The sequence below is a fragment of the Bombus affinis genome, chromosome 12 (assembly GCF_024516045.1).
Source record: "Bombus affinis isolate iyBomAffi1 chromosome 12, iyBomAffi1.2, whole genome shotgun sequence".
NCBI lineage: Eukaryota > Metazoa > Arthropoda > Insecta > Hymenoptera > Apidae > Bombus > Bombus affinis.
In genome coordinates this window covers 8863998-8882197 of record NC_066355.1, presented here as the reverse complement: position 1 = coordinate 8882197, position 18200 = coordinate 8863998, and the positions used below count along the sequence as shown (strand labels likewise).

General features: G+C 45.9%; 1 protein-coding gene across 1 annotated transcript in view; it reads right to left on the bottom strand.

Annotated features, from left to right (window-relative positions):
* Positions 1-4345: 4345 nt before the first annotated feature.
* Positions 4346-18200, bottom strand: part of LOC126922705 (uncharacterized) — a 56464-nt gene continuing 42609 nt past the window's right edge. The window contains exons 4-7 of the mRNA XM_050735545.1: positions 16692-16880; positions 9506-9695; positions 8853-9145; positions 4346-8788 (exon numbers count right to left, since the gene is read on the bottom strand). Coding sequence (XP_050591502.1) covers positions 8237-8788; positions 8853-9145; positions 9506-9695; positions 16692-16880 — 1224 coding nt within the window. The 3' untranslated portion in view covers positions 4346-8236. The remainder of the gene's footprint in view (positions 8789-8852; positions 9146-9505; positions 9696-16691; positions 16881-18200) is intronic.

Below are 18200 nucleotides of genomic sequence, written 5' to 3'. Positions count from 1 at the left end.
TTGCATACACGCGATCGAAGAGAGGACAAACCGCCTCGATTCCGGAGCCGCGAAACGGTCCCGGAATCACGGAAGGATAATCGGTGTACCTGTTGTACTCGCGTAACGGCGACCCATTCGTTAAATCGAAACGTTTTCCAGCGGCACGTCGGTGATCCGATTTGTTAGTCAAATTGCTTCGTTCTGGCAGAAATACTTTCTCTCGATCTTGCCTCTTCTTCTCCTCCACTGTTCTTCCTTCTCAGATCTTCCTCCTATTCCTACGTGTAACAGATAGCTCGAAAGACGATCAGACAAAGAAACTCGGATCAAATTGATTACTTCCGATAGACTCAACACGAGCATACGTATTGGTCGCGAGCATCGTACGTACAAAAGATCGGCTACCAAAGCGTGACGATGCTATTTCTGTTCCGTCCCGCTAATCGCCTTTCCAATAGCACACGCTGACAAATGCAGGTAAAAGAACGTCCGATATGATAGGTCGACGAATCTTTTCTTCTCCTCGACTTCTTCGTTTTCGATTCGACCTGCTGCGTAACGTTTCGTCGTCGAATTCGAGTTTCGTTACGGTCTCGTCGTTATCCCGGAACGGGAAAAACGGATCCACCGAGGAGAGAATAATCGGGGTAAGTGGTGTCTTTAACCGGAAACGGAAATCCCCGGTCGAGGGCCTCGGGCCGACTACCTCGGTGCGCCGGACGAGTAACAGGTAAGGTTCGATCCACGGTTAAAGCATACAGGTGGCCGAGCACGCTTTCATCATCCTTTCCACGTGCGACCGTGTGTGCGAGCGTGCGGTTGTCCATGCCGCGAGTCTGTGTCCGTGAGGCACACGGCCTCGTATGTTTACCAGCACGAAGACGAACACACGCGACGGAGAGTGTGTCCGCCATCGGATAAGAAGCTGCGAGAGGACGTCGACGAGCGATGGGGTTGCCAGCGACGCCGATGGTTACGTATCGGAAAACCCACCCCCGGTCGACACATCCGGCGAACACAGACGGTTCCGTTGCACCCTTCCACCCCGAACGAGAGCGAAGGAATTTGGTCGAAGGGTGGAGAGGACAGCCGCTTGAACGACAGTTATTCCGTTCCCTCAAGATCGGCGACCTTGTGTGTCCTGTTTGTAAACAAGGGGATCGACGACGAGAGGGTGGCTCAATGGAATTCTTTTGTTCGATTTCGATCAGGTGTCGTATCCATCTACGAAACGCGAATCTAAGTTGAATAATACGAACAGCTGCTGGTCGCTCGTTGGATTCTTTGTAGACAAATTTCGTTGGTCTCGACGTACATTTTCTACATCGTTAGGACGTACGCCGGGAAATTAATCGTGGAGTAAAGAAGGAAGCTTCTAATCAACGTAATTATCCAAGTAACAGGCTGATGGCTAATCGACTGCCAGCTGACTGAACCCATCACTTTGGCGTGCCAATCGACAACGATAATGTGTTTAGCAAATAATATGTCCGTTTTGTGACCATTGTCCGGTTCTACGTAATGGTCGTGCTTAATTAGCAAAACCAATTAAAATAATTAACGTAAACTCTAATTTCGTGTCGCGTATAAATTGGCCGGTCGTTGATGTATTAAAACGGTTACGAAATGTACATCGAGAATCGCGACATCGATATTATTGAAAATAAATATTCCTCTCTGCCAATTTGTTCGCGTTTGTCCGTGCACCGCGTGGGAAGCAACCTCCGTCGCTCGGCGCGCTTTTTTTTCGTTTTTTTCCCTCCCTCTGTTTTTTATTCCATTTTTCCCGTCTATTTTTTAATAATCCCCCGATACTTTCTCTGTCGCGCATCGATCAAAATCCAGCTGACCGAATTAAATCGATTTCGAGTTCTACCGCGACTGACTGCCGTCCCAGTTCCGTATTCGGTTTCAACGGAGAAGAACGATCGATGGGAACGAGCGATGCGATCCCGAATGTCGTTCCCGTTTCGCTTCTGGGCACGTTGCCGCGTTCGGTGTTGTTTCGCCAAGGATGACGTGGCGAATGCTTGCGTCGGTGGGCAAACGACGATTAACAACGAACCGTCCCGCGGCAGCGACGCTTCCAAAGCGTCGACAAGGACGGATCGCGCTGTCAAAAGCCATTCTCACGGCAAGTGCAACGCGCGTCGTTCTCGTTACGAGGCTGAGCAGTGCCGTAACCGGTGCTCATACTTTTCACCCGGCTGAATCGTTTCTCCGGCACCCCTCGCGACCATCTCCTGCCGCCTCCCTCTTGGTCGGTGCCTATCCTTTTATCACACCCCTTCGCTCCTCTGCCGATTCCCGCGGCAGCGCCACCGACCTTCCTTCCTCTCTCTCTTCCTCCTTCCTCTTCTCTTCTCTTCTCTTCTCTTCTCCTGTATTCCGGGATGCGAGCGTGCCGCCCCCACCAGCGCACTCCCTACAATGCGATGGTGGTATTGATTTAAAAGTACATTCGTGTTTTCATAATGCCGTATCTGTACCGACGCTCAAGCGCACCCTTCTCTGCCCTCCGTCGCCCCGCGCTCCTCTTCTTTCTCTTTCTTTCTGCTCGTCGTCCTCTCTGGCCCACCTCCGTGTCTCTTCCCTCTGCGTTCGACTCGCTGTATCCTTCTCTTCTCTCGCTCGTTCTCTCCGCCCGCTGTCCCGCTCACCCTTAACCTCCTGTTTAGCCTCGCTCTCTTGTCACCCACGCGTAGATATGAACGCTCCCGCCCTGCGGCCACCCCTTTTTCCTTCTATTTTCTATCTCCCGCGTTTCCTTCCGTCTTTGTCCATCCCGACTGCCATCCCGTTCTCTCCGTCCTCCTTCGGCCGGTCGTCGAAAGGACGACACGAGTGGTGCGATTAAATCCGCGTTAATCGCCGCGCCCGATAATTCGATTTCACGGGTAAAAATAATTGGCCAAGAGCGCGGTGCCGTGCGTCGGTGGGCAGTCCCGTTTCGCTCCATTCGCGGCCTGCGTCAACCTCGCGGATGGTGGGACGTCGGTGTGAAAGTTCGTCGCGAGTTCGTCGGCCGCTGGCCAGGCGAGATCGTTGCTCGCAAGTGGGCCGATTTTTCCTTCGGCATACGCCCGTTTCGGTCGTTTCGGCCCATCGTACGTACCCGATAAACGAACGAAGCCGCTGGCTCTTCCCACCGTGCCAACGCGTTTCTCGTGAAATCGTCTTAGCGAGAATGAAAATGCAAAAAGATATGGAAATTAGCGCGAAGGTCCCGACTCTGGTTACGACAAAACCACCCGGAGAACTCTCGCGGCTGCTGCTATAGACTTTCCACAGTTCACCCATCCTGTCTCTCGCTCTCTGCTACAAACACCTGCCTCGTTTTTGCAATCGTCTTTAATAAACAGCAATTATGGTCGCGCGCACGTATGCCTTCTGCGTACCTCTGCCTATTGCTCTCCGGTACCGCTCACTTCGTGTCTTTCACGAAGTAATTGGCCTCGCCTTGGAAAAATTATCGAATAAACGGCCATTATCGATGCCGTTTGAAATTTTCATATGCCGCTGTTCCTTACGCCTTTGTTAACGAGCAAACTCGCGTATCGTTCACTAGCAATTTCTTTTTGTCTCTGTCGCCAATATCGAGCGATTATATCTCGCGTCGATACGCAGGTCTTCCGTGCTTCGAATCATCATTTCGCTCGTTATCTCGTTTGACGCATTAAAAGAAAAAAAAATTGTACCTTCGAAATCCCCCGATCGACCGCGAGAATAGAGAGCCAGTATTTGGCGGCTCCTCCCACACGCGATCGGAAAGGGTTGTCGGCAGATGGGCATTGGTGAATTCTAAATAGCGGAAAAATGGTGGGGATATATTAGCGGTTTTTACTATTGATTACCGAATTAAAAACGCGCATGTATAATTCAGTGATATTTTACGTTTCGCCAGATTCACCGTTGGCGCCGCCAGCCTCGCGCTTCGATCCTCCTCCTTTAACTCTCTTCCGCCCCCGTGCAACGTTTTATCAGTCGAGGCGTTCGCTTTTAACCCCCGAGCTTTTCCATTGGTAGGTGGCGCGTAGCGTCGAGGGTGCAACGAGTAAAACAGTTCAACCCTCGGCTGCAGAGCTGCTACTAGGTTGGTCGATGGTTCGTACTGCCTTTGGGGATGCGCACCCGTTACGATCGATTTTTATCGGTTACGCGTTACCGACGCGGTGTTATCTTCTGTGGCTAATCGCAGACAAACATCGTGCATAATATTAAATCGAGAAATAAGTAGTAAGTATTTCGATAGAACGAAATTGTAAAATTAATTCCACTTTAACAACATTTGTTGAAATAAAGCACGGAAATACTTGAACTGAAATGGTCGATCAATTAACTTGCCACGCAAACTCACGATGACTCAGGGTTCGTGTCCAATGGTTTATTTTGCAAAATAAATTGACATATACAATGTGGTACTTTAGCGAAAACGAATGTCCGTCCACGCGTTCGTTCTAAAGGACTTACATATGTGTTTTCAGCGTACAAATATGCAGCACGATGGACAATGTTCCTTTCGGACTTTATTTCGATCCACCCCCGAGGAAGGGGCCAGAGGATTAAACGAAGATAGGAGCGGTGCTGGAAACTCATACGAACGAGAAAGGACTGAAAATTCATGAATCGAAAGCTCAATATCATCCAAGCCCAAGTGTTTTTTTTTTCTTTTTTTGTTTTTTGTTTTTTTTTTTTTTTAGCTAACTGATCTCTGTCACCATTCGCTGCTTAATTATTACGATTCGACTTTAATTGATCATATGGAACGGTTGTGTGTCGGGATCTCGGAGATCCGCGTCTCGCTTAATCGTTAATTAAGTCTTTATAATTACTTCTTGACGAGTCTCTACGAGTAATTATCTCTAAAGTATCCTTGCGAAATGATGATGCGCGATGCGATAGAACATCAGAGCATTACGTCGAAGAACGGAGAATGGAGAATGGATTTTCCCTTATAAACTTGACCTCGCGTCGATTTTCAAGCGTCCAATACCTTCTATACCTTGGAGATTCGTGTTTTCCCTTTGACGCGACCCATCTTTCACACACAGACACACACACACAGAGGACGCTTTTAGAGCGGTCGAAATCGGCGCGAGGGCGACCTAAATAATCGGTCGATCAACCGCTATGCGACCAGCTACTTGCGGTGTGAATATTTCTAGAAATACGCGAGACATTCAGGTCTTATATAAAATTTATAGTTGTCCACAGTTAGACCTCTAATACCATCTAGTAACAGCCACACGAGATTCACTAAACCAGAAAACTAGACTTACTTCGTTAGCGATGTAAAAGCGAGAGAGACTCGGCGGGCATAGGAGTACGTAGGAGTCGTGAAACGAATCGATTCTGTTCGGGGATCGTGTGTGAGTATGATTAAATCTTTAAGTTATGGTACTTAATCGCTAAATATGTGCTACACACTATTATCTTACGTGGACCGGTGAATACTTTTCGATGGGGGGATGTTTCGTGTTATTCGCTTTTATCGGCTCGGGCTCGATAATGGCTTCAAGTGTAAGAAGCACAGATGCATCTTAGAAACAGAGTTTCGTCATTTTTCAAAGTGATATTCATTCACGGATTCTGGACCTGTGACTTTTAATTTTTATTTGAAAGAAGTACGAATACTATATCGATATTAATTGTACGATTATATCGATTATATGAACGTAAGAGTGTTGCAATTGGTCGAGTGTTAATCAAATAGTATCCTCCGAAAATGACGAAAATTCTCACTTTCAAAGTACAGTTTAGGGGGACGTCGATTCTCACCGGAAATGTAGTGGCGCGCGAGTGCCAATGAGGCGCGACGAACGAAGAAACGAGGACGTAGGAGCGCAATGACTAAAGAGAAAATCAGCAAGCTACATCCTCGTCGCATAGATCCATACGCAATAGCACCATATTAACAACAACGTTCGCACTATGTAACGGAAGCGTATAAAATCTGAAATATTGGTAACGCAGCATTTGCTCGAAACGTACAGGTAATAATAAGATCATCGAGTATAGTCGTTTGGCATACGTTCATCGAGTTGCCCTCGAGAAACCTTAAGGAACTATTTTGGCACTAGAATCCACGTAACGTTAATCTTTAAGCCTCTTTTCGACTTCCTCGAGTCGCGAACCTCGTGTTTAACTTAAGTATGATTCACCGATACAGTGTACTTAGGAGCGTTTACTGGTTCTGATTACTTCCAAGTAAAATCTTGCGTACAAGATCTACTAAAACGAGCATCGTCCCCGAGATTCGAAACGTACCAATGTCTAGAAATTTCAATATCGACGTTTCAGAAGAATTTAATCCTGACATCTTCGAACTCTAACTTTCAACCCCGTTTCTACGTGAATAATCGAAAATATTTGGAATATTTAAAAACAAAGTCCTCGTCCGCTAACTTAAAAGGCCATAAATCGCACGCATCTCGATGATCCTTTTTACTTTTCTTTGAACTTAAGAAACTACGATACAAAATGCCGATAGAGAATTCTTAGACACGATACTTTATCGAAACTCGAAGACTATGCTCGAAATCTTAACATCTACCAATCTGGACACTTAATAGCGTTCCACTTACGATGCTTAATTATCTTCTATTTCGTACGTATGTTCTCGGACAATAGAAAATTCTTAACAAATCTGGTTCGTTTGTAAAATTGTTTTAGTCCAACGGAATCTGGCGGTATAACTCTTAGAATGGTTTACAAAATTCGACATATGTATTCGTTCTGTGATACGGTCCTCTTCTCGAGTACATGTACTCGCGTTAGAATGTCATGAAATTCGCTCGAAGATTCTCTCGATCGGCTCGATGAGGAGACTTTCAAAACTTTACTCGGATATCGACGCTTCGAGCCGCGCGATGAGACTCTGCAGGGGAGAAAGTCGTGCGTGGTCAGACAAGCAGACGGATGGCGCAGGAAGAGGGATATAACTGGCGTGTATTTAGCAAATCACTGCCACCCAGGACGGTTTTCTGTCTTTGACAATTACCCGGCAACGTTTTTAAATATCGAAACGCACCCCTCGCGTTTGTCTATTCAATTCTATGGTCCCCCCATGCTCCGAACGTGATTATCCCTTTCAACCAAACGACACGCTTTTCGTCTCGTGATAAGAATACACGCGATACGAGACAAGGACCCTTTTAGAAAAACAATTCCACCAGGTGTAACGCGTTTCTCGACGATGCAGCGAGCGGACAACTGTTTGCAGTATGCGTCGCGGACAACTGCGGTGCTCTATTACCCGATGCGGTTGCGGTTGGCGCGCACACAGAGCCACGGACGCGGAATCGCGGCAGCGGCGCGTCGAGTTCGTTAGTCGACGATTGTTCTCCGCGGTTCGCAGATCCTCGCTTTGGTAAATTTAACGGGCGGGCAGGGTTTATGGTGCGCGCGGAGAGAACAGAGGGGGAGAATTGAAGAAGGAAACGGACAAGAGAGAGAGAGAGAGAGAGGGGGAGAGGAAGACCGGTGGGAGAGCGATGAGTTAAGGGCTGGAAACTGGAGAGTCATTAGGATATATTGTCAATTCCAAGCGCCTCTGCCGGCAGCGACCTATGAAGCACAGTTTCCCTTGGATACGACCAATTTGCCCTGGTCACTCTATCAACTTCCACCGTGCTCCAGTCCTCATCGATCCGTCGCCGTGATTTTCTCCCTCGATGATTTTATCGTAGGTAAACCCAGACGCGACATCTTTTTATCGCTCTGCCTCTGACCGATCCCCTTTTTGCTGCTGTGTGAGTTCTTCGAGCGACACCGTTACAGCGAGCTGGGAATACCTGATGGCTCGGCTGTCTCATTGATACCGTGGTACTTTTCTGAAAGCCTCTGCTAAAATCTCCTGGAACGTCCCCGATGAGACGTCGGCGAGTTTTGGCGTTGATGAGATATCTACAATGACTTTCTGTTGGACTTTTCGTTAAATAAAAATCGTTCTCGACGAGGGTGGAAGCGTTGTTCTCCGATACCAAATAAGATTCGCGACCACCCGTAGCCGTTGTTTTGATTTGGCTCTGTGCGAATACTCAGAAGGAAATTTCTCTAGACGTCGAAATTTTTGTAGAAAATGGTTATCACGCGGACGAGCTTCGACTTTGACGCGTCACGTTCGACGCGAGACTCGACCTCCTTTGTCCATGGTCCTCGAATGGGCAATGGACGTCTCTCGATGCTCGTTCGATGGTTCGATGTTATGCTTTGAGATGTTTTACGATAAAGGCGCAGCACACCATTATCTCCATTAACTTTCTTTTTCTTCGATTGGACTTACTTCGTTTTGTAGAAGCTCAAACTTCGGACTTAATCCTGGGAGTATGCTTTTAGTGCTGGTCTTGATCTGACTGTAAATGTCCAACGACTTCTTGGGCTCCAGGTCTAATTCCAGGGTCTCCTCGATCAGTCGCGGTGGAATGCTTCCGCTGCGCTTATGACTCGGCACAAAGGTGCAGCTTTCTGGCTTCTGATTCTTCGGCCTGCCTTCCTTGTGCTCCGGTGTTAGGGTGCCGTTACCCAGCTTCCGTTGCTGTTCCTGAAAAGTGTCTTCTTGGACGTCGTCCTTTAACAACGCTCCGGTTATCACGGGTTTGTTGATCTCTGATTTTCCAAAGTCGTTGCTCAGCGCTTTCTGCTCCATAATCTCCAGTTTATTCGGGGTGGCGCCATTCACTTGGAGGTTGGGATTCGAGCGAACCGTGTCTGTGGAAATACTGGCATCCGTTGAATCCTGCTGGTCCATCGATCCTCCGGAACCCTGGGAAACGTCCAGATTGTTCTGTTTTCCCGTTATCGATGGCTGGAAGGAAGAAACACAATGTTCCATCACGATCTTCCTTTTCTCGCTTAAAATCGTCACTTACGCTTTCCTCTGCATCCTTCTCCATACTAGACGTTTTCGACGCGCTCAGTAATGCCTTTTCGGTGTCCGGCGACTTATCAAATTCCACCCATTTCGACCCTCCCTCGAGTTTCCGAGATAACGTATCGGACTCGTAACTACCCCCGTACATCGGGTAACCCAGATGGCCCGCATCGTATTCCACTTGATTTCCATAACGATAGCTGGGATTAACCGAGCCCTGGCTAGAGATCGAGAGGTCCGACTGCGACAATCCTGTATTCGTGCTACCGAATAATCTTGCGTTCTCGAACCCTGCATCATACAGGCATACTTTTTACTAAATATTTCTTTACAAAACTTTCCTTTTCTTTAAACATTCTTTGTCTACAGGGGCTACAAAATATATTTGCACATATCCTAATGTTCTGCGGCGAAACGATTTTCCATCCGACTCTATATTTTCTATCTTTATACTACTGAATTTTCATAGTCGTACGAATGATACGAAATTTAATATATCTGGATTTAATCGACTAGCGTTTAAACGTTATAAATTGTAACATCAGACGTTACAACTTATAATGGATATAATGGTGTGCGAATACTTTTTGCAGCGACTGTACGTTTCTTTATCGCGTACGATAACATGGTTGTATTATGAAAGCAACGTACCTGGCGCTTTATCTTCTGGAATTTCTTCTCTGTGGACCAGAGCCTGCTGATCGGTAACGCTGGCGGTCATGTCATCGGTGGATCCTTTGTTAGTCTCGGTTTCCTCGCTCTGATAGCTGGGTTGCACTTCGACAACGAACGAGCAGCCGTTATCTTGGTACCTGCGATTTTTATTATCCTCCACCGTCACCTAAAACGCGCAGACGAGCGAGCTTCATTAACTTCTTCCCGCGGCAGTTTTCATCAAACCGCGCGTATACGGCTTCTACGCCAGCGAAAAGAAAACGTTTATTGCCCCGTCTCGTAAAAAAAGAAAGAAACGAGGAATAAATACGTGGCAAAGTATTAATCAACGGTAGGGTCGTTGAATTCGCTTGTAGGGTGAAACGGAAGGGCGGAAGGGGCCAGATCGTTTGACGAATGATCGTGTCATTAGCGGGGTTCGTTTTGCCTGCTTCGCAATCTCACCTCGACCTTTTACTGCCGTTTCAACGGTGCAACATGATCAGGCTGTGCGGCTCAAAGCACCCCGCAATTACGAGCTCGATGCATCATCAGCTGCTTTACTTCGGTTATCTATTCAAGACGACAAAGAAACGAATCGCCAAGAATAAGAACACGTTGAACGGTTCTCTCGATCTGCGTTTAGATATTATATTCTATAAAAGGATTTCTCACGAGCGACTGACGCTCGCGTTTCATGCATACTGACGCATTTATAGCCGTATAGTGGTAAACATAGTCGCGAGCATTTACGACAAACGTAGTCCTTTCTTCTATAAACGACTTTAAAATATTGCCATAATTCTGAAAGCAAGAGAATCGTTACGCCGACGTCGCGGAGTTCAAATCAATATCAGAATCCAAATTATCCGACATTTTATGCGAAAGAATTGACTCGAACGATTTGAATATACATACGCGAGATATTAATTATGATTCTGATTACAATCGAGTAATGCGAAGCAACTCGCCGTTGACAAGCGAAACGAATGATTCCGATATCCAACAAAGGCACCGTAGCGTATTCACGTCAGAACTAGGAAATTAATTTCCACTGTATGAATTTCCTAGATGATGTTTCTAGTTTACTTTAGTAGTCTACCATGGCCGTCGGCCGCGGATAAATGCAACCGCGATCGGAGTTACTCGAGTCAACGGACCGCAGAATTAGTTCTCCCTATTGTTTCCAGTCTCTCCTATCCCGACGCATTTCTCTGTGTTTCGTTCACGACTCTGGGCATCGCAAGCAACGTTTCCCCGCGGGGCACGTCGCTCACGCCTTCCGAATTATCGGCAATGCCAGAGAGGAAACGCATCTTCGAACTCAACATCGAAAACTTTACAGTTTGTTCTCGCTAGCTGGTACGCCTTCGACTATCCAACTCTCGTAACCGAAAAAGTACGGTATCGTTGATATGATTTTGCTTTTACGATACATAAATTGTTACAGGAGCAACGTATCGTTTTATTCCTACGAGCTATTCCAAGAAAACAATGTTCTATCCGCGCAACAACCTTAGCCATTCCATCGACGATGGTTCGCGATCGATAAGCTTTCTATGTAGGTTCGTGTCGTTGAGAACAGGGCTGCCATTTGGAGACGCGTGACGCCTTTGATTTCGCGGTTACGCTGTCTAAAGTTTCAGCCGAGCGATCCAATTACCGAATCCCTGGGCAACGAATTACTTCGACGCGTGATAAATTCTAATTAACCAAAAGTGTGTAAAGCATGTCAAAGTTTGACCCAGATTCTGCTCCGTGGCTTCTAAAGTAACCGGAATCTGGCAGATACGTTCCCTATCAGGGAGTTACGGTTACCCGTCATCTCGAGGTGGTTAATTTAAAAGGTGGAGGGGGCGGTTCCATCGAACCAAAGCGGCGAGCCTTTTAGCCACGTATCACGTCGCATTTGCCTCGCGGGCGTTCTTCGAGAAACTTCTGAGAGTTTCAGCAAAAGGAAGGAATCGGTCGTACCGATAACACCTTTGTCCTGCCCCTTTGAAAAGGACAAAGAGACGCGCAAGGGTAAGAGGAGACGCAAAGTGGCTTCTATTTCTCGATTCCTCGGGAAACTTGCTCCCAGAGGCATCGTATAACCGGCTCCCGAATCACGTAGTTTTTCACCAGCCCTCGGCAAAGTGGTGACTCGCGTCAGAAATCGACTCCGTCAGCTCAGACCCTACGCGACAGATCCACCAACGAATCGTCCACCAGAGACGCCACGTAAGTTTCCCGATGACGCGTGACAGTAAGTACTGGAATCCTAAGGATCCACCGAGGGAGCAATTAGGAAGACATATACAGTGACCTGCGAAATGTTTTCACGGCTTACCATAGGCAACTTTCATACAAAGTATCGTGAAATTTCATTAGTACTACAACGGAACATCGATCGTCATGATCATATCGGTCAACTTTCGAGCAATCCGACGATATACGTACTATGTAGAAATTACAGGACGTTTACCGCGAACATATTTCTTATTATCGGTTGCTACATAAATTTTGTTCGTGGTTTCGTTTATATAGAGCATTCATACGAAACGAGGTCTTAAAGGGGACATTTTATTCCGCGTTTTTCGACCATTTTTGTGTGTAAGATAACCTTCTACCGATTATTTATTTCCTCGTACACAGTCAGTAATCGAGCGAGTTTATACAAACAAATTTCCAAATTCGATTTCATCGAGAAGAAACAAATATATTTCATGCTCTCGATTTGTTCTTTTCCGTAGAATCTTGCTGCTGATTACACTACATTTAGTGGCACACCTTGTATAGGAGGGACGTGTTTGAGAACAAGGAGGGGCGTGCCACGTGAAAAGGAAAATGGGACGACGTCGCCATTCGTTCCACTTTAAAAGGATCTCTCGAAATCTCAGGTAGAAAGGTGGAACTCCGAGCAGCTAGGGCCGTTTTCGAAAAGCAAAGTGGCTAGAAACAGCCGTAATTCAGGGATTTGCACGCTTCCGCTTCCGAGTAACTCGCGAACACTGGCGAGGACTCGAGGGTAACTTACGCTCTGTCACCGTAAGTTCCCGACCTAGTACAACTCTGATTTCGCTTTGCCACGATTATCAAAGATCGTATTTTACGATCCATCGAGCGTTCGCGCAAACTTCCTGTTTATTCCGAAAGAGAACGGAGAACACGCAGTTGCGTGTTTGAAATGGAAATTCAGCGACGAATATGTTTTTAGCAAGGAAACTAAAGGCGTCGGACTGGTGGAAGTATATCATCGACGATATTATTTCATTACGATGTTGCACGTATAAATATGTATTGAGATCACAAGGGGAACGCTTCGCCGAGAATTTAATCTTCCACGTAATAAATTAATCGATGCATAATAGGGTGCGAGATTACCGATCACGCGTTACTGATCCCGGATGCTCTACTAAACGGATGACGCGTAGTTCGTGTCCCTTCTACCTGCTATTTATACATCGGCTGCTAGTTAATAACCTTTTATAACCCAAATTTTTTTATATCTCTCGAGCGAGATCAACGCGAGCGGCGTTAATTGAAACTAATTATTTTTCTCGTCAGGGGAAGTAATTAAAAATCGACGAATTAAACGAAAGCACGATGGAAACGTTATCGGGAACAATCGCAGGACGCGCTGTTAATTGCAAAGTTTCGATCGAGTTTAACGAAAGAAATTCAATAACATTTCGAGCATAACGTTGAACAGGGCAAATGGCAATGGCAAAGCAAATGGAGACATTCCAGGGTCCAATAACCGTATCAGGGTCTTGAATACGTCTAAACTTTAGATGCAATTGCATCTTCGTGGAAACTCTGTAGACTCGTGATGGTAATACAACGGGACGATTCAACGAGGTATACGCTAAGGTACGTACGCGACAGTTAATTTGTCGAATAAAGTTCAAATACCTTTGGCGACGATGCAAGCCGGGTCACGGTGCACCTCTTTAAGGATGCATTTAGTTCTTAGATGGCTGGAGAAAACGAAGAGTTTCCTTTTTACGGGGAAACTGCGCGGAACTCGGTGAATAGATTGACCCAGATCAAAAAGAAAAATTTAAAGAAGACGAGTTCGTTGGTAAATCAACTGCGCAGTATCTATATATTTTTGTACTTCACGAAAGTTCGTTGACGTCATATTTCTTCACATACACCGTCGTTCAGAAGTATTGAGTAACTTGTTTATTTGTGCCACAAGAAATATATTTTTGTTAGAAATTAATAAGTGATTCACGAAAACATGTTAAGCGTCGCTTCTAATTAATAATTCATCGTTAGTTTGCGTGTTATGTTAGAATTTATTTGCGCTCCTTCTTCCCCTCTTACGTTACTGTTTCTATTCGTGAGAAATGAATAGAATAAAATATTTGAATAATATTATCGAGGCAATAAAGTATGTGATATTTTAAAAGGTCAATCCGATCGTTCTACCCGGCGTGATGACATTCGATATAATGTGAAAGAAGGCAACGAACTGGATGGCCTTCGAAAACGCGCTTCAGTCAAAAGACACGGCACTCGTAGCCTCGATAGTGTGAGTATTTCTCGAATTCTGAGGGTATTCCACGGGACCGAGGGTGAACACCGCGACTTGGCGCCAGGCCAAGTATTACGTCGAAGTATCCCGAGCATCCACCCCTTGAACCCTTTTTCGTTTCCTGTCCCCCTCCTATTTGTCCCGATCCACGAACAAACGCATCGCATGGTTTTTACATTCCTTTAAAGAGGAAGCGCGCTAAGGCGCTTGTCGTGGCTGAAATAACCAACAGCACAACGGATCTGTCTGTTTGTTCGTTTGTTTAGTCTATCCGGTGTTTTTTCTCAAAGTAGCTGCTGCTTTGTCGAACGTAAAGCTGATATTGTTGGCAACGTATCGATTCTTACTGCCTTAGTCTGACAATAGACGTCTCGTTCCTACCGCGACGTCACTGGCCAACCCCAAAAAGTCTTTCCTTCTAACTTGTTTGCCAGAGGATCAGATTTCTGACCCTTGCATTTGCCAAGTGAAAACGAAACGTTTCACCGGTTTATCGTCGATAATACCCTTGAAGTATCCGCAGTGATAATCTTCCCATTCTCTTCACCGATACCGTTCGATCGTATCTTTTTATCGTTGCGGAAGCACGAACGTTCGGATTTCATGTAGGTACATGTCCCCAGTCTCGGCGAGTTAATTTCGTTTATCTGTCGATTAACGGACTTGCTGTCCGTGTGCATGTTACGAAAAGACTTATCACGGATTTAGGGATTCGATCATGAGATCCACAGATTCGGATCCACGCCCTTTCGTTGTTCGATCGCTTTCGACGGCTTAGGTTGCGCGCACTTTGCTCGTGTATTCGTGCCGTCTGGGAGGAAAGAAAGAGGGTTACGACCTAAAGATGGCCACGGACAGGGAATCGAGAAGAAAGGACAGAACTGAATCTCGGAAAAAATTTGTCCATCGACGTCGACACCGTCCACGCTTCTCCGATTCGTTTCGATCGATTCGATCCACCAGATGAAATACTTTCAAAATGAAACTGATTCGCAACTGGTCATCCTGTAAATATCCAGCTGGGATTACGTGTATCTAGCAAACGGTGTTTCGATGAAATTACACAGATATCCAGGTAAGGGGAGTAAAGATAGTCGAAGCTCTGACCCAGCGGATTTGGCGAATCCCTGGCAAGATGAGTTTCCACGGATAAGTCTGAGCCGGTAAGTAGGACGATAGGCGGAGGCGAAATTGCCTGGTAACCTTCGACCTTACAGGGCCGTACGAATCCCGATAATTGCGAGCCTGTTATCCCTGTCAAAGAGGAGCCACCGGCTGACCCAGCTGCGCGAATCTCCGGCTGGCGGATCGATTTCACGATGTCGTGGCCGACTCGCTCGAACAAAGAGAAATATTAATCCTGTATGGCACTGATCCGGCATTCGGTTAACCGTTAACGCTTTACATCGCGTGGGTACGACACAGAAAAATGTGATAAACCGACGTACTGTACACTGATCGATTCGCAGGAATCGCGGATCGCTCGATGTTTTTATTACGAGATAAAAGATAGGAATTCGCGAATCTTGATAGAAACGAACACGCGTGTGCTTGGCGATCGGGTCAATTAGTTTAAGGCAACGAGCTATCGGCTGGTTTTCTCCGGCCGACATGTCAATTTGTCAATTTGTCCACCTTTCCGCACCTGTTGCGCCTTTATTGTACATGGGATGCCGATTACTCGGTTCCAAAGACTTTACACGTTACCAGCAGACGAATCGGAAAGCTTTGTTTCCTCGTATCTTCGAAGATCGACCGAGTTCTGCAACAGCCAGCTGTAAAGGGATCAATCGATGTTCGTTAGATTCTCCGGAGAACCATTTCAGACACCGACTATCCGTTTGTTGCGGAAGCTTACGTAGCTCCTTGAACAAACCGTCGTTCATCGATTTTTACAAATTAATACTATGACCTCGATTTGCCTGAATCAATTAATTATAAAAGACTCGAGTAATCAAACGGAACGTTGTCATCTTTGTCAAACCGTAACTGCATGAAATATAATAACGCGTTGCACATTGTTACATGTACAGGTTCACAAAAATATTTTACGAATATGTTACGTATAATACGATACACGTTTTAAAATTTCATTATTATCGTAATGAGACTCGACTACCGTTATTAGTTAAAATCTACACAAAAATTACAGGATATTTAATTAATAATCAGCAAAAATATACCTGAGGTATATTTAAAATTCACATTCATATTCTTTTGCTAGCCGATATTGTTCGGAAAATCGAAATCTTGCCGCATTTTGTTTCTCTTCCAAAATTAATTAACTAGGGCCTTTTGTCCCTAGTTTCGATCAGCTTCACCTTCCACGAGGATTAACATACATTTCCATTATTACGCGAACCATGAAATGCACCTTGCAATTGGTTTTGTCTATTCTGCCGTGCGGATCGCTAATGATGCAACCTTCCAATTATCAATGAATTGCGTGTAATTGGATCAGCGGAAGAAATCCTTTATCCGTCAACAAAATGGAATCCTCCCCGCCCCGGTACTTCAACCGCGAAATAATTTGGATCGATGCAACATTAACGTCGACAGAATCCCGCGAATCGACCAGTATTCTCCGAAATACCATAACACCTAACCCTTTGACATAATATTTGCAATTCTGTCGTTGATTATGTCTAATATACTCACTGCTCGCTCCTCCGTTTCCACGATAAGGTGGTTATTCTTGAGGGTGAGTGTGATGATGTTCCCGTTGGCGTTTTTATTGGTATGATTCCCCGGAGGAGTGTACTCCACCGGAGTGGCGCTGGCCACGTTTACTTCCTCCATGACCTCGGTCTCGCAAATGTACCTGGGTCTGTCGAGGCCGTTCACCAGCTGAAACCAAAAGAAAAAGAAGCTGAGATATCTGCTCCCCGTGGTCTCTTCTGTGCGGTGGAACTCCATTTATCTGAACTTGTCACCGGACAAACAGTTTATGTAATTGGATTTCATATAGTAAGGGAGCGTCAATTTCCCCCCTCTTCCCTCCCGCTGCCTCTTGTTTTTCGTTTACGTAATAGGTGCTTACGTTCAGACAGTTAGCTCAGTCGGACGTTAATTCCGTTCCAATAAATGAAATCTTGCCCGTAAATTCACGTAACGTTACTATTAGTATGATAGTAAATGGGATAAGTACGTTCATACTGTCAAAAAATACAATCGCGCAATTATCACAGTTGTATCATCGACGAGATAAAAATTCCACTATATACGTACCTATCGTTATGCATATATTAAGTCAGAAATCGATTCTTTTAGGATCGATCTGTCTTTCGTTCATCGTTAAATCATATAGAGCAAGAAAACCGGTCGATCGAGTTGGTGTTTTCCACGAACACGTAATCGCGTGGGAGTACGGTTGCAAAGTAGCAAGGTTCACGGCCCGTGCTTCAGTCAGAGTCCGATTAAAAGTTTTTAATCTGAGAATTTACAGCGGCGCGAGCTTGACGCTGCGCGGTTAGCTAATTCGCCGAATCTACGCTGGATTTACGAGCTTTGCTCGGCTAAGCAACCCGTTGCTCCAGGCGTTAATCCTACTTTGAAACCACGAGACTTCGATTTTCGCCATCGCGTCGCTTCTTTCCACGCTGGAGAATTTTTCTGCAGCTGGAAATGTAAAAGTGGGTCAACATCTGCGACATTCTATCGGCTTCTAGACACGAATGTACGTTCGTCACCCTAGTTGATGGATGCATACGCATAGCCTCCGGTTTCGTCGAGCCACAATTCCCGGGCTGATCCCGAATAACGGAAGAGCAGTTATCTGTCAAGGAAATTGACAGCGAAACGGGACACCCGGGCCGCAGTTACCCCGCGTTCGTTTCCTTAGGCGTCCCTCCAAGCAGAAATTCATCACTCGCTTCCCTAACAAATCGAGAAAAGGAAGATTCATCGAGCAACGTCTGTTCTTTTACGATTTTATTTCTATTCGACTCTAGCGAGGTGTTCGCCGAGGATAGTGGGTAATGGGCGTTGGGTGACGCGACAAGTACGACGCCCGATAAGAACAGATAACCGGAGAATGAAATATCAGAAGGCACGCGAAACATTCAACGGCTTCGTTGCAGAACTGTCGATCGCGTTATCGACGGATCAAGCTTAACGAGGAGCGCTTATCGCGAATAATCTTTCCGTAAAGGGCAAATACCATTGGAG